The sequence below is a fragment of the Thalassophryne amazonica genome, chromosome 1 (assembly GCF_902500255.1).
Source record: "Thalassophryne amazonica chromosome 1, fThaAma1.1, whole genome shotgun sequence".
NCBI lineage: Eukaryota > Metazoa > Chordata > Actinopteri > Batrachoidiformes > Batrachoididae > Thalassophryne > Thalassophryne amazonica.
The window spans coordinates 28,920,061-28,934,724 of NC_047103.1; the positions used below are offsets into that span (position 1 = coordinate 28,920,061).

Here is a 14,664-nt window from a genome sequence, read left to right on the forward strand (position 1 = left end):
GTGACAGTGGTAAGGACAAACTTCCCCTGATGATACAGAGGAAGAAACCTCAAGCAGACCAGACTTAGAGGGGTGACCCACTGCTTAGGTCATTCTAACAGTTACAAGGTTTTTACACAGTTTTACAAAGCTGAAGAAACAGAAAACAAGAAATCAAAACATCTGCTGCATCAGCTTCAGGCATGGCATCTCGCGGTCAGCCCAGCATCCCGTTGTCCATAGACCCCTATCTCGTTCAATGCCCTCCATGCCTCAGACAGAGGGAAAAAGAGCAGAATCAGTTGGCTGGAAAAATCACACCTAAGGAATACTTCATCAGTAGTAAATCGACAGGAAAACCAGACAAAATGCTAAGGCGATCGCCGGGCGCTAGACCTAAGCTTCACTAACAGCCCCAGAATTTAGATAAAGTTGATGCCAAGACCTAGTCCGTTACTAATTCAAAGAATTTAAATGGATAGGAAAGGATTGCTTTATGTTTCTCTGTTTATAGGTGTCAGCTCTGCGACAGACTGGTGGCCTGTTCAGGCTATACCCCACCTCTCACCCAATGACAGCTAGGATTGGCTCCAGCAGCTCCCCCCTCCCCTCCCCCAAGACCCTTAACATGAATAAACACGTTCAGAAAATGTATGGGAAATGGCAAATTGTGAAATCCATTTAATTTAGTTGATGGTGAAATTGATGTTTTCTTAAACCAACAAACATACAAATACAATAATATATAACGATGCATAATGCTGTCTGATGGCCTGGAACGGGTCTTTTTGTTCTGACACAATGCAGTGGAGGCAGCAGGCTGCAGCTGACATCATGTAGAATGCTGCTTGTTTGACGTATGTTATTTCTATTATGTCACATGTGACTGCTGGCTAATCCTCAAGCAGCTTTGACCCGTGTTCACAAAACAGCAGACCTCAAACAGGTGCTGATCTACGTAATTCTATACTGAGATGGGGAGTGCTAACACATTAACTGGACAGGTTATATACTGTATATATCATTCATTAAGTGGTGATCTCCAACTATATGTATGTTTGGAAGCACAATGGTCAGTTATGGTGTTGGGGATGGTGTATAAATTTTCAGCATGTTCCACAGAGCAGCTCAGTCAGCTAAATCAAACGCTCTGAGGAAATCAACAAACTAGGCTGCAAAGACATTTGCACTTGCTCTCAGTCACCACTATAGTGTATGCTCGTTTGTCAGGAAATAAATATTTCTATATATTTTTTGTAAAAGCAAAAACTCACCTGATTCTGTTACAATATGATTTTAACATTAAAAAATAGGGTGCCATTTTTGTTTTGTGTTATAATGCCCTGAAATCCAAGATGGCTTCCGTGATATAAAACAGCATGTGACTTTAAGATTGATATAAATCTTGTTCCAATATTTTTTTTTTCAACATCTAGTAAAACTATATCTGGAGATTCCCACATGCGTGGCAACTTCCCTGTGACTACTCATCTTTTTATTTTGTTAAGTTTCAATATTTGGTATATATATATATATATATATATATATATACACTTACAAATATATATTTTCTTTGTATTAGTTGCAGGAAACAAGTACCCACAGCAAGTATAACATAACATCGCTCTGAGTCCATATACGTACACTCAACAAAAATATAAACGCAACACTTTTGGTTTTGCTCCCATTCTGTATGAGATGAACTCAAAGATCTAAAACTTTTTCCACATACACAATATCACCATTTCTCTCAAATATTGTTCACAAACCAGTCTAAATCTGTGATAGTGAGCACTTCTCCTTTGCTGAGATAATCCATCCCACCTCACAGGTGTGCCATATCAAGATGCTGATTAAACACCATGATTAGTGCACAGGTGTGCCTTAGACTGCCCACAATAAAAGGCCACTCTGAAAAGTGCAGTTTTATCACACAGCACAATGCCACAGATGTCGCAAGATTTGAGGGAGCGTGCAATTGGCATGCTGACAGCAGGAATGTCAACCAGAGCTGTTGCTCGTGTATTGAATGTTAATTTCTCTACCAGAGAAAGGTGTTGTCTTCACGGATGAATCCCGGTTCACACTGTCCAGGGCAGATGGCAGACAGCGTGTGTGGCGTTGTGTGGGTGAGCGGTTTTCTGATGTCAATGTTGTGGATCGAGTGGCCCATGGTGGCGGTGGGGTTATGGTATGAGCAGGCGTCTGTTATGGACGAAGAACACAGGTGCATTTTATTGATGGCATTTTGAATGCACAGAGATATCGTGACGAGATCCTGAGGCCCATTGTTGTGCCATACATCCAAGAACATCACCTCATGTTGCAGCAGGATAATGCACGGCCCCATGTTGCAAGGATCTGTACACAATTCTTGGAAGCTGAAAATGTCCCAGTTCTTGCATGGCCGGCATACTCACCGGACATGTCACCCATTGAGCATGTTTGGGATGCTCTGGACCAGCGTATACGACAGCGTGTACCAGTTCCTCCCAATATCCAGCAACTTTGCACAGCCATTGAAGAGGAGTGGACCAACATTCCACAGACCACAATTGACAACCTGATCAACTCTATGCGAAGGAGATGTGTTGCACTGCATGAGGCAAATTGTGGTCACACCAGATACTGACAGGTATCCCCCCCCCCCAATAAAACTAAACTACACCTTTCAGAGTGGCCTTTTATTGTGGACAGTCTAAGGCACACCTGTGCACTAATCATGGTGTCTAATCAGCATCTTGATATGGCACACCTGTGAGGTGGGATGGATTATCTCAGCAAAGGAGAAGTGCTCACTATCACAGATTTAGACTGGTTTGTGAACAATATTTGAGGGAAATGGTGATATTGTGTATGTGGAAAAAGTTTTAGATCTTTGAGTTCATCTCATACAAAATGGGAGCAAAACCAAAAGTGTTTCGTTTATATTTTTGTTGAGTGTATTAACCAACATAGCAGAGTGTTCATCTAACAAGAAGTCAAAAACTGTGGATTTTGGACTTGATTGGTCAGCTGAGCAGCAAGCAAACAGATTATACAAACTATAATAACAGATTATCCTGTGTTGCCCATGGGGATCTATGGGCTCTAGATTGGGTAGTGTTTATAAAATAGGCAGCTGTCATTTTTCTAAGGTGATAATAAATTTTGCAGTTTCTATAATGAGTTGGAATCACATGTGAGTCTACAATGTTTTAAGAACCTTAGACCTCAAACATTTTTAGAAGAAGAACTCAACCCTTAATGCAATTATGTAATTTGATGATTCCATTTGTTTCTTTGTGTCAGAAAGCCTATATTTAGATACTTTGTTTGAAATGATATCTTGTGTATTAGCAAAGACATGACACTTAATAAAAAAATAATTGGATGAACTCAATTCAATTATGTGCAGGATTTCCATCTAATGAATACATGTAGGTCCAACTGAAATAAAGCACTCTTAATTTGATATAGTTGGCACTACATACTATATTTATTAGATGGAACTCCAAGTCAGTTTTTTGAGTGTACATTATTGCTAAATGGAGGCCATTTTGAATGTCATCTTGGATTTCAGACCCTTAGAATGTGAAGAAAAAACAGCACTCATTATTTAAAGCTTACATCTTCTTTAAAACTCAAGTGAGTTTTTGCTTTTGCCAACACACACACACACACATACACACAATTACAAATGATCCTACACTACTGGCACATGGTTGACTTCTTGTGTGTGAGGCCAACCTCCTCCAGTCACTGTGGCAAGTGACTGCTAGAAAATCAACTTTAATTTGAAGGTGCAGAACACTGACATCTGGACACAATGATTTTGTGCAGATTTTCATTTTTTAGAGAGCAACTTTTAATTTTAACAAAAGGAAATTCAACAAGTGTCTGCTGAGCTGTTGAAATGCCATGTGCATATTATTTTGTCAAGGTTTGATTGCCATATCAGTAGGTTAAATGTCTAGAGTTAATTTTAAGACTGCCATGCCAACTCTGAAGCAATTACAAATTTGAAAGGCCCTGTGATTTTAACAACCTTTGATGCTTTTGACAATATTTTTTCACTTTATGAGACTAGAAATATACGTTGTTAGTCCTGATCCAAAAGCTCACAAAGGCTTGGGGCTGGTGTAGATATACTGTTAGCAAGTCCCCTTCAAGCTATGACAATGTGTGGTCATGATAAAATTTGATAGTGACTCATAAACTGGAAATACACAAAGGTGTGTGCCAACAATTGCACAGAACTGCTTCTATAATTACTTACTCAATCTCTCATCTTCAGCCGCGTCCTCCAATTAAGGGTCACGGGGGATCGAGCCTATCTCAGCATGCACAGGGTGACCCAACCAAGCCAACCCAACCATGCAGACTACAAATTAAATTTCCATACCAGATCAGTCGAGGCCCTGGTTAACAATGACCGCCACAGGTGCGATTGCCCAAAAGGGTGCAGGTGGAAACTGGGCTCCTGCTGGACAACATGAAGGATCTAAGATGGCGGCGCGTGCATACGCTGCGGCTTATCTCTCTCCCGAGACCACAGGAGTTTTTCCTTGTTTTTGTTTGTCTTCGTCGTCAACTTCACTGGGTCGTGTCTCACACCATCTGAGGCATACATACAGCCGTGAGTTTCTACTCAGGAACTCGTCATTTATCTCCAATCTACACCCAGCGGTCACGGAAACGCTATGGAGCTATGGTCTGCTACGGAGGCCCAAACTATCACCGACCCAGGTTTTGAATAATCAGGTCCCATCTTATCTTAGGGACCTCGTAGTACCATATCACCCCAATAGAGCGCTTCGCTCTCAGACTGCAGGCTTACTTGTAGTTCCTAGGGTTTGCAAGAGTAGAATGGGAGGCAGAGCCTTCAGCTTTCAGGCTCCTCTCCTGTGGAACCAGCTCCCAATTCAGATCAGGGAGACAGACACCCTCTCTACTTTTAAGATTAGGCTTAAAACTTTCCTTTTTGCTAAAGCTTATAGTTAGGGCTGGATCAGGTGACCCTGAACCATCCCTTAGTTATGCTGCTATAGACTTAGACTGCTGGGGGGTTCCCATGATGCACTGAGTGTTTCTTTCTCTTTTTGCTCTGTATGCACCACTCTGCATTTAATCATTAGTGATCGATCTCTGCTCCCCTCCACAGCATGTCTTTTTCCTGGTTCTCTCCCTCAGCCCCAACCAGTCCCAGCAGAAGACTGCCCCTCCCTGAGCCTGGTTCTGCTGGAGGTTTCTTCCTGTTAAAAGGGAGTTTTTCCTTCCCACTGTAGCCAAGTGCTTGCTCACAGGGGGTCGTTTTGACCGTTGGGGTTTTACATAATTATTGTATGGCCTTGCCTTACAATATAAAGCGCCTTGGGGCAACTGTTTGTTGTGATTTGGCGCTATATAAAAAAATTGATTGATTGATTGATTGACCCCCACCCCTACACCTCGCCCAGAGTGGAGGCGCCACAAGCGGCGTGAGATGAAACAGAAGAGGGGGAAGCGCGGAGGCATCCGAGTGAGGTTAGCAGCTAGCCCACATAAGCCGGCGATCCCCACCATCGTGCTGGCTAACGTTCGCTCCCTGGACAACAAACTGGACCACATACGGCTCCTGAGGAATACCCAGAGGAGTGTGAGAGAGTTGTGTTTTTGTGTTCACGGAAACTTGGCTTAACAACAACGTAACGGACCACGCCATTCAGCTCGAGTGGCTAACTTGCTACCGGGCGGACAGAGCCCTCATCGAAGGAGGTAAAATGCGAGGGGGGGTGCTCTGTGTTTACATCAATGACGCTTGGTGTCGGGACGCTGTGGTGGTTACTAAACTCTGCTTGCCGCTTGTGGAGCTTATGATTGTGACGTGTCGGCCATTCTACCTACCGAGGGAATTCAGTGCCGTAATGATAGCTGCGGTGTACATTCCCCCTAGCTCCAACAATAACACCAGGAAGGAGGCACTGAACGAACTGCACCACCACATTAGCACATGAGCAGCAGACAGCCCACCCAGATGCCTTCCTCATCTTGGCTGGGGATTTCAATCAGGCTAACCCCAAGACAGTGTTTCCCAAACTACAACACATAGACTTTCCAACTCGGGGCAACAACACTCTGGACCATGTTTACACCTTCCAGAGAGGAGCCTACAAAGCTTTCCCCCTTCCCCACCTTGGCGCCTCTGACCACATCACCATCATGCTGCTGCCTGCTTACAGACCACGGGTGAAAGTAGTTAAACCAGTTCGGAAGCAGGTCAGAGTGTGGCCAGAGGGAGCTGTAGAGGCACTCCAGGATTGCTTCAACACCACAGACTGGGCGGTGTTCAAGCAAGCTGCCCTACACAACTCCACCACCATCGACCTCCAGGAGTACACAGACTCGGTCACAGCGTACATCTCCAAATGTGTGGACGATGTAACAGTCTTAAAGACCATCACCATCTGAGCCAACCAGAAGCCGTGGCTGACAGGTGAAGTCTACAGGCTTTTGAAGGCCCGGAATGTGGCCTTCAAAGCGAGAGATCAAGTTGGCCTGAGGACAGCTAGAGCCAACCTGTCACGCGGTATCAGGATGGCGAAGAAGGAGTACTTCAGGAGAATAGCCCACCGCTTCAGTGACAGCAGGGACGCACGCAGCATGTGGCAAGGACTGCAGTCTTTGACCGACTACAAGCCACCGCCACAGACCTGCGGCAACTCCACCTCCCTGCTGAATGACCTTAACTTCTTCGCCCGCTTTGAGGCCCTTAACACCACACCAGCGCACAAGTCCCCCCCACCTCTGGGTGACCAGGTGATCACACTGACTGCAGACAGTGTGAGGAGAACATTCAGCAGGATCAATGCCCGGAAAGCATCTGGTCCTGACAACATTGCTGGCCGCGTACTGAGGGATTGCGCGGGGGAACTCGCAGATGTCTTTTCGGACATCTTTAACACCTCGTTGCGCCAGTCGGTCGTTCCCACGTGCCTCAAAGCCACCATCATCATCCCGGTGCCGAAGAAGTCCACACCATCTAGCTTCAACGACTACCGTCCTGTTGCACTCACCTCCATCATCATGAAGTGCTTCGAATGGTTAGTCATGAAACACATCAAGTCTGCACTCCCCCCCTCCCTAGACCCTTTCCAGTTTGCATACCGGTCCAACCGCTCAACAGAGGATGCCATCAGTGCTGTCCTCCATCCAGTCCTCACACACTTGGACAATAAAGACTCATATGTTAGGATGCTGTTCATTGATTTCAGTTCAGCATTCAACACCATCATCCCTCAGCAGCTGGTCATCAAACTCGACCAACTGGGTCTGAACACCTCACTGTGCAACTGGCTGCTGGACTTCCTGACCGGGAGACCTCAGGCAGTGCGGGTCGGCAGCAACACATCCCACACCATCACTCTGAACACGGGGGCCCCCCAGGGATGTGTGTTGAGCCCCCTCCTCTTCACACTGCTGACCCATGACTGCACACCACTTCACAGCTCAAATCTCATCGTCAAGTTTGCGGATGACACAACCGTGGTGGGTCTCATCAGGAACAACGACGAGACCCACTACAGGAGCGAGATCAGCCGGCTGACCATGTGGTGCAAGAACAACAATCTCCTTTTGAATGTGGAGAAGACGAAGGAGAGTGCACACCCAACACTCCCCTCTGACCATCGATGGTGCTGCTGTGGAGAGGGTGAGCAGCACCAAGTTCCTGGGTGTGCATGTGTCGGAGGATCTCTCCTGGACCACTAACCGCATCACTGGCCAAGAGGGCTCATCAACGCCTCTACTTTCTCTGCAAGCTTCGAAGAGTCGGAGCAACACCACACATCATGTGCATGTTCTACAGGGGTACGATCGAGAGTGTCCTGTCATGCTGCATCATGGTGTGGTACGGCGCCTGCACAGCGACTTGCCGTAGGTCCCTTCAACGCATCGTGAGAGCAGCGGAGAAGATCATGGGCACCTCTCTCCCACCCCTCCAAGAACTGTACAACACCCGCCTCACCCGGAAAGCCACTAAGATCGTAAGTGACCCCACTCATCCATTACGTAGTCTCTTCAGCCTGCTGCCGTCGGGGAGGAGACTGCGCAGTCTCCAGGCCAAGACCAGCCGGCTGAGAGACAGCTTTTTCCACCAGGCTGTCAGGACACTCAACTCCCTCCCTGCTTTGCCCCCTTTCCCCCTGTTGCCCTCCACTCACACATAAACACAAACTGGACTGTTTCACTTTCCACTCCCGTCTATTCCCTAACCTCCCTAACCTAAGCTGCTGTGAAGATATTGCACTTTATACATACAATACTCTCTGCACAATGATCAACAACTGTATATATTCTTGCTCTGGTCATGGAATTTGCACATATCCATTACTGCTGAATGTTGTCCTGCCACTTTGCACTACAAGTATTTGTTTGTTTACAATTCTACACTTGATACTTATACTTTATTATATTTCTTTAATACCTTCTTTTGTGAGGTTAGGGACTCCAGAGATCAGGTATTTCAGTTCTCAATATGTCTGTGATGTATTGTAGAAATGACAATAAAGCTGACTAAGACTAAGACTAAGACTAAGACAAAAAGGAAGGGGAGGAGAACATCTCCACAGACAGTAGAAGAAGGGTGGAAGTGAGAGTTGTGACAATGAGTGTTGGCAGCAAAGACAGAGAGCTGGATGATGTGATGGACAGAAGAAAGGAAGACATATTGTGTGTTCAAGAGACCAAGTGGAAAGGAAGTAAGAGCAGGAGCACAGACGATGGATTCAAGTTGTTGTATCATGGTGTGGATAGGAAGAGAAATGGTGTTGTAGTTAATTTAAAGGAAGAGTATGTTAAGAGTGTGTTAGAGGTTAAGTGAGTGTTTGACATGGTGATGAGTTTGAAGTTGAAAACTGAAGTGGTGATTATGAATATCATCAGTGCATAAGCCCCACAGGTAGGTTGTGAGATGAAGGAGAAAGAAGATTTATGGAGTGAGTTAGATGAGGTCGTGGAGAATGTGCACAAGCATGAAAGAGTGGTGACAGGACTTCAATGGACATGTTGGCAATGGAAACTGAGGTGATGCGGAAATAATGGGTTGACATGGTGTCAAGGACAGAAATGTGGATGAGAGATGGTAGTTGATTTTGATTTTGATTTAAATTCCACACATTTTAAATGTGAGCAGACAGGGATTATCTAGAATTTGTTTTGAAAGCCTCTACTGCCATCTAGCATCTACTGGCCAGTAGTGTTCATGGCAGTGTCTGGGAACCAGTAGATGGCAGTGTTCTATTTATTTTGACCCCGGTTATGTCAGATGATTGTCAAATCAACTTTTCTGCTTTGCAAATGGCTTTTTTTTACAATTAAAGTTTAAAAACAAAACAACTGCAAAATTATAATAATAATAATAATAATAACATTATTACAAGACAGCTCTGCAGTGTTTGCACAGGCACAGTGCGAATGGTTGGATGCTGCTTGTAGCTTTCAGCAGCAGGATAACCTCACGACGGCCGACCACAATAATATATCAAACAGGTTTGATTCTCATTTGACCATACGATCGGCGATCAGGAGGTGGTCGTCAGATGTTGACCGCAGCTTGATACTCCATGAACACTACACGATGCAGGACGCACGATTAACCTGAAACTTGGTCCAAAAAATTCCTGCATGAAAAATCATCTCGCACACTGTAAAGCACGTTTTACAACATCAAATGAATGTTGTAAAGAGAGAATGTGGAGAGAATGTGCGCATGTTTGCGCACATTCTCTCCACTTGCAAAAAATTTTGCGATGACACTTCCAGGGCTCCGTAAAAATGCCTGTTTTTACAAATAAAAAAATGGAATATTTTACAAAAGCACATTTATCTTTAAACACCAACACACGACAGATGTCACATTAACATGTTGGTTTACATAATGAATGACTGAACCAATCAGTGTTTAGCAGAGGCATGTTAACCCAGAATCCTTTGCAATCTGTCTATTTGTTACAAAACGTCAGAATTAGTGCATTATTCAACATTAAAAGATATATGTTATATTTTAACTTTGTACAAATGACAGAATTGACATCAATGGAGTTATTCTATCGGTATTAATGTTATTTATAAATCAACACCATAACTCAATATGACTTTATTTTTCAAGACCTCCGCATGACCGGAGCTTTGTCATTGGTAGAGAGCTGGCTTTATTGTTGCTCTCAGGGTGCTTCTGTGTTGAGAAGGCTGTAATAAACAAGTGCTTCCAGCAGGGGCTGAATGTTAAAAGAAAAAAGTGTGGTCTCATTATTTTGGTCTCGGGGTGCCTCTGTGCTTGGAGCACTGTAGTAAACAAGAGCTTCCAGCTGGGGCAGACTGTTGAAAGGAAGAAAGTGTGATCTTATTGTTTGGGTCTGTTGTTATTTTTAATATTATTAGAAGCTATTCAATTTGTTTTACTAGTAGTTATAAATGTACCAGAGATAATATTGGAATTTGTTATCTTTTACTTATGATACATTTTTGGGTGGTTTATTGTTTTATCTTTATCAAAGATAACTTTTCAGTTATCTGATTATCTGTTATCGAAGTTAACTTTTTGGTTATCTGTGCCCACCACTGGTCCTACCCAGGTGCAATGGTAGACTCATTCACCTCACTCTGTGGAATCTGGAGCTAAGTGCTGACCTATACAGAACATATCTCTCTCGGTCAGCCAAGTTGCCAGTACACCCAATCCAAGTAGAACTGCCTTTAATCCAAGGGAGGGTTGTAGACATTTGCTTCATGCTACAGATTCCGGAGACAGGCACCAGCACCAATGGGATTCAGGGTCTATAGAATAAAGAACTTACTTCTTCTCTTTATTTTTATAATTCTTCCATCTATAACTGATGATCCTGTTTTGTTGTTTTGTATAATTGACAATGTCTTCCTTTTCTTCTAAATTATGGCTTCAGTGTTATCTGAGGGGGCGTGTAAACATCTAGCCTTCTTGTTGTGAATGCTTTATATAGCTTTCCAAACAAGAAAAGCTCCAAATATGAAGGTAGTGTTATATCATTACACACCACCTATCTGTTTTTTTTTCCACAGTAATTCCACAGAACACTCCAAAACATAGTACAAGGCGTGAACACGTTTCCCATATCCAGATCTCCCTTGGTCACGGGTGTGATGTAGATGATGTATAATGTTGCTCCATCAAGCAATTTTTCTGTGGTTTTGGAAGCTTTATGTGAAAACAAACTGCAGTAATGACTCCAACTCCAAAACAAACTCAGGTAATTAACGTCCATCAGTACCGTTAGTGTTCCTGCAGGCTGAAACGTTCATAGATTAGTGTTAATGTAAAACCTAGTTGCACATTGATTGACGCTCAGTCTACCTTATGAGACATGAAAAGAGGAAGATTTTTTTTACTTTCGTCCAGATTTCTAGTGACATTACAAGGTCTGAGTCATTTCACACAGTGATTGGGGAAATGAGGCCATTTTGTTCCCAAAAGGAAGCTTTTGTTCTCACACCTGGATTGTTGTTCATCAGTGTAAGGATGTTGTTCAGAGTGTGTAGAGGGGGAAACTGTTGCCTCTTGATTTGTGTGCCAAAAACAAATCAAGTGAAAAATATGTTATTTTCTCTTCCTGGAATCTCGCGTTGAGTTGTCAGTGCGGCTTTGACATTTCAACATTGCTCTGTTTAATGAGGAACAATATATTTTTACCCATACCTGTTTGCTAGTTTGTTGGCAAGTTCACACAAAAGTATGCAACCAATTGGGCAATGCAGTCTCATTTGAGGGCAGGTGCTAAAGGGGTAAAATATGATGCATATGATGTAATTTCTCTGCTTCCAGGGACAGAACACTGCATTTTCTCTGAGATTTTGGGCAAATTACAAGCAAACAAAGTGAAAATACAAAGAAAAAGTGACGAAAAAATGACCTGATCAACTTCAATGCCAGTCTGAGGGATGCTGTCCAAGTGTGTTTTATTTAAGAAAAGTGTGTTTATTACATGACTGAACTGCTGTATTTAGCCCTAATTTTTCTTTTTACAACTCTAGTACAAGTCTATACACATGGCTCAGGTAAACAGAAACATCCATTTTCCACATGAGCCTTGATTAATTACAAAATCCTCGAGTGTCTCCAAAAATAAAAAATACAGATTGATGACTGAGTGATAAATAGATAAATACACAAATCAATCAGCCAATAAATAAATAGAATAAATAACATTCAAGACATCTTTGGCCAAAAAACTTGGCCTCTTCGTTGACCCCACAGAGTTGATACGGTATGTGTCTTGGTCGACGCCTCGACAAGTCAGAGCACAGTGTCTGGACTGATGCGATTTAACCTGTGGGGACCCATGAGACAACACTGGATGTGTGGCATGAAAGAGCAAATGATACAACAATTATAAAGAGGCACTTTTGATGATGTTAGAGGAAACAGTAACATTGCTATCCACAGGCGTATTCCACCGGAGGAAATGAAATTCAAGACAACAAACAACATTCAATTAAACGCTATTTGAATGTCTGCTTCCCTCATCAAGGTATTTGGTGGATGTTCTCACATTTTTAAAATCTTTTTATTTTTTTTCTGTGTGTGCGTTTTTTTTTTTCTTCTTTTTTTTAACAATTTTGCAACTTAGGGTAGAAATATGATGCCAAAACATAAAATGATAAATAACATGATCTGGAAATGAACAAAGGCAGATAAAATTACAAGAAAGAAAAAGATGAAATCATCATGTGTGGCAGCCAAAAATAATATTGTTACATATTTGCTTTTGGAGTCCGTGAATAACGTCAATGTATGTTCTCAGTGGCTGTTGTGTTGGACTGAGTTTCTGACTGTTCCTCGAATATCCCTGCGAGTGTCTTAAAGCGCGGTCCCCATTCACTGAGGTAATCATAATCCTCCTCGAGGTCTACAGTGAGGGATTCGATGGAGCTGAGCGACTCAGCCACAGAGCCATCGCCCTCGTATGCGTACGTGGCCAACGAGTCATATGGTGGGGCTGAGTTGTCCATGTCATGCTCGTTGAGGCGCTGGTTGATGAAGTCTCGGATGTCAGCACTGTCCTTAGAGGTCGCCGGCTTGGCACTCATTTTCATTTCAGGTTTAACATCCCTGCGGAACAGGTTGTCTTTGATGACTTTAGGATTGCGTAGAGTACCCATGTCAAAGGCATGTGTGTCCTCCTCACCCCCTCCTTCATCATCGTAGTGGATCACATTATCCCTGATGTCCTCTTTGGAGGACATGAGTGTCTCTTTTTTCTTCTGTCGCCTCAGGCCCACATAGAGAACCACGATAACTAGAAGTCAACAAATTAGCACAATCAGAAAAATGTCAACATATAACAGTTAAGGTATTTGCAGAATGAACACATCCTCTCAACTCTAATTCATAGAATAAGAGAAACAGAAAACAACTTGAATTATGTCCAGCCACCATTAACATTGGGCGATGGCATAGAAAGCATCACAAAAGTGTTTATAAGACACAAATAATCCAGCTGCATGACCCATGAGTTCTTGCCTTTCTTTTAAGACCTTACTTTTTTTAAATAGACTAAGCTTTTTAAACGGATGAAAATACAATTTTGAGGCTTTGAGGATGCTGAACATAAAACCCTTACTGAATTAAACAGTAAATATTAGATAAAAAAATTTCCCCTTAAGATGTTTGGGTTCGCTACTTTGAAGATTTAGTATATCTCTCCTAGTATTGCCACAGTTACTTTGAAAAGTAACTTTAGTTATTTTATACAATTACTTCATTGCCAGCTTCATACAGTTACTTTATTAGCAGCTGCTGACGACTTGTCGGCAGCTGCATGTAACAAATAAAGTAAGTAGTAATCTAACTTGGTTGCTCTTAAGACCGAGTAATCAGCAAAGTAACTAATAGTTACTTTTCTGAGTACTTAATCTTAAAAATAACCAATTTGCATTACTAGTTACTTTATTAGTTACATTCAGCAGCTGCCGACAAGTTGTTGCTAATGAAATAACAGCTGCTAATGAAGTAACTGTATGAAGTAAGTGTATAAAGTAACTAATAACGTAACTTTTCAAAGTAACTGTGACAAAACTGGTCTCTTCATATGAATTTTTTTTTCTGGCATAGGATTTTTTTTTAATTAACGCAATGCTAAAATACCCTCAGCCATATGAGCATGTAATCAATGAAAGACTGTGGAGAAAGAATGTGACTTTTTGATTCCTTAGAATAAGTCAAAGTTAGCCATCTTTGAACTTGTCCAAGGTCTATGTCCCAAAAATAATTCCTGTGAATTTGAAGACCATGGCAGTAATAGGACTGGCCTTAAGCCCTGTTTACACATAGACGGTAAGAGCTCCCGGAAGCGTCCTAGAAGAGTCTTTGGCCGTCTTAAGTATCACACGCCGTTGTTAATGCCGGCACTAGGGGCCGTGGCTTAGTTCCGGCTTTACCGGGAATTGTCAAAAAAATTATTCAACATGTCGAATAATTCCGGGAGTGCTCCTGGAGAATTTGCATGACGACGGAGACAACGCAAATAACGGCGTTTGATATTTTTTAATCGCCGTTTCATCCTGCCCCTTCCTGTAATGCCGCAGTTTACACCACCATAATTGGCAGCCGGTGTTGTATCCCTAATCAACGGCATGTAAATCGGGGATAGAGCCCACATCGGCGTCCTCAAGGGCGTTTTAACCGGTGACAGA

General features: G+C 42.8%; 1 protein-coding gene across 1 annotated transcript in view; it reads right to left on the reverse strand.

Moving 5' to 3' along the window:
- Positions 1–11,911: 11,911 nt before the first annotated feature.
- Positions 11,912–14,664, reverse strand: part of LOC117507786 (cadherin-12-like) — a 243,027-nt gene continuing 240,274 nt past the window's right edge. Inside the window, exon 11 of the mRNA XM_034167590.1 lies at positions 11,912–13,268. Within this exon, the coding sequence (XP_034023481.1) occupies positions 12,757–13,268 (512 nt within the window). The 3' untranslated portion in view covers positions 11,912–12,756. The remainder of the gene's footprint in view (positions 13,269–14,664) is intronic.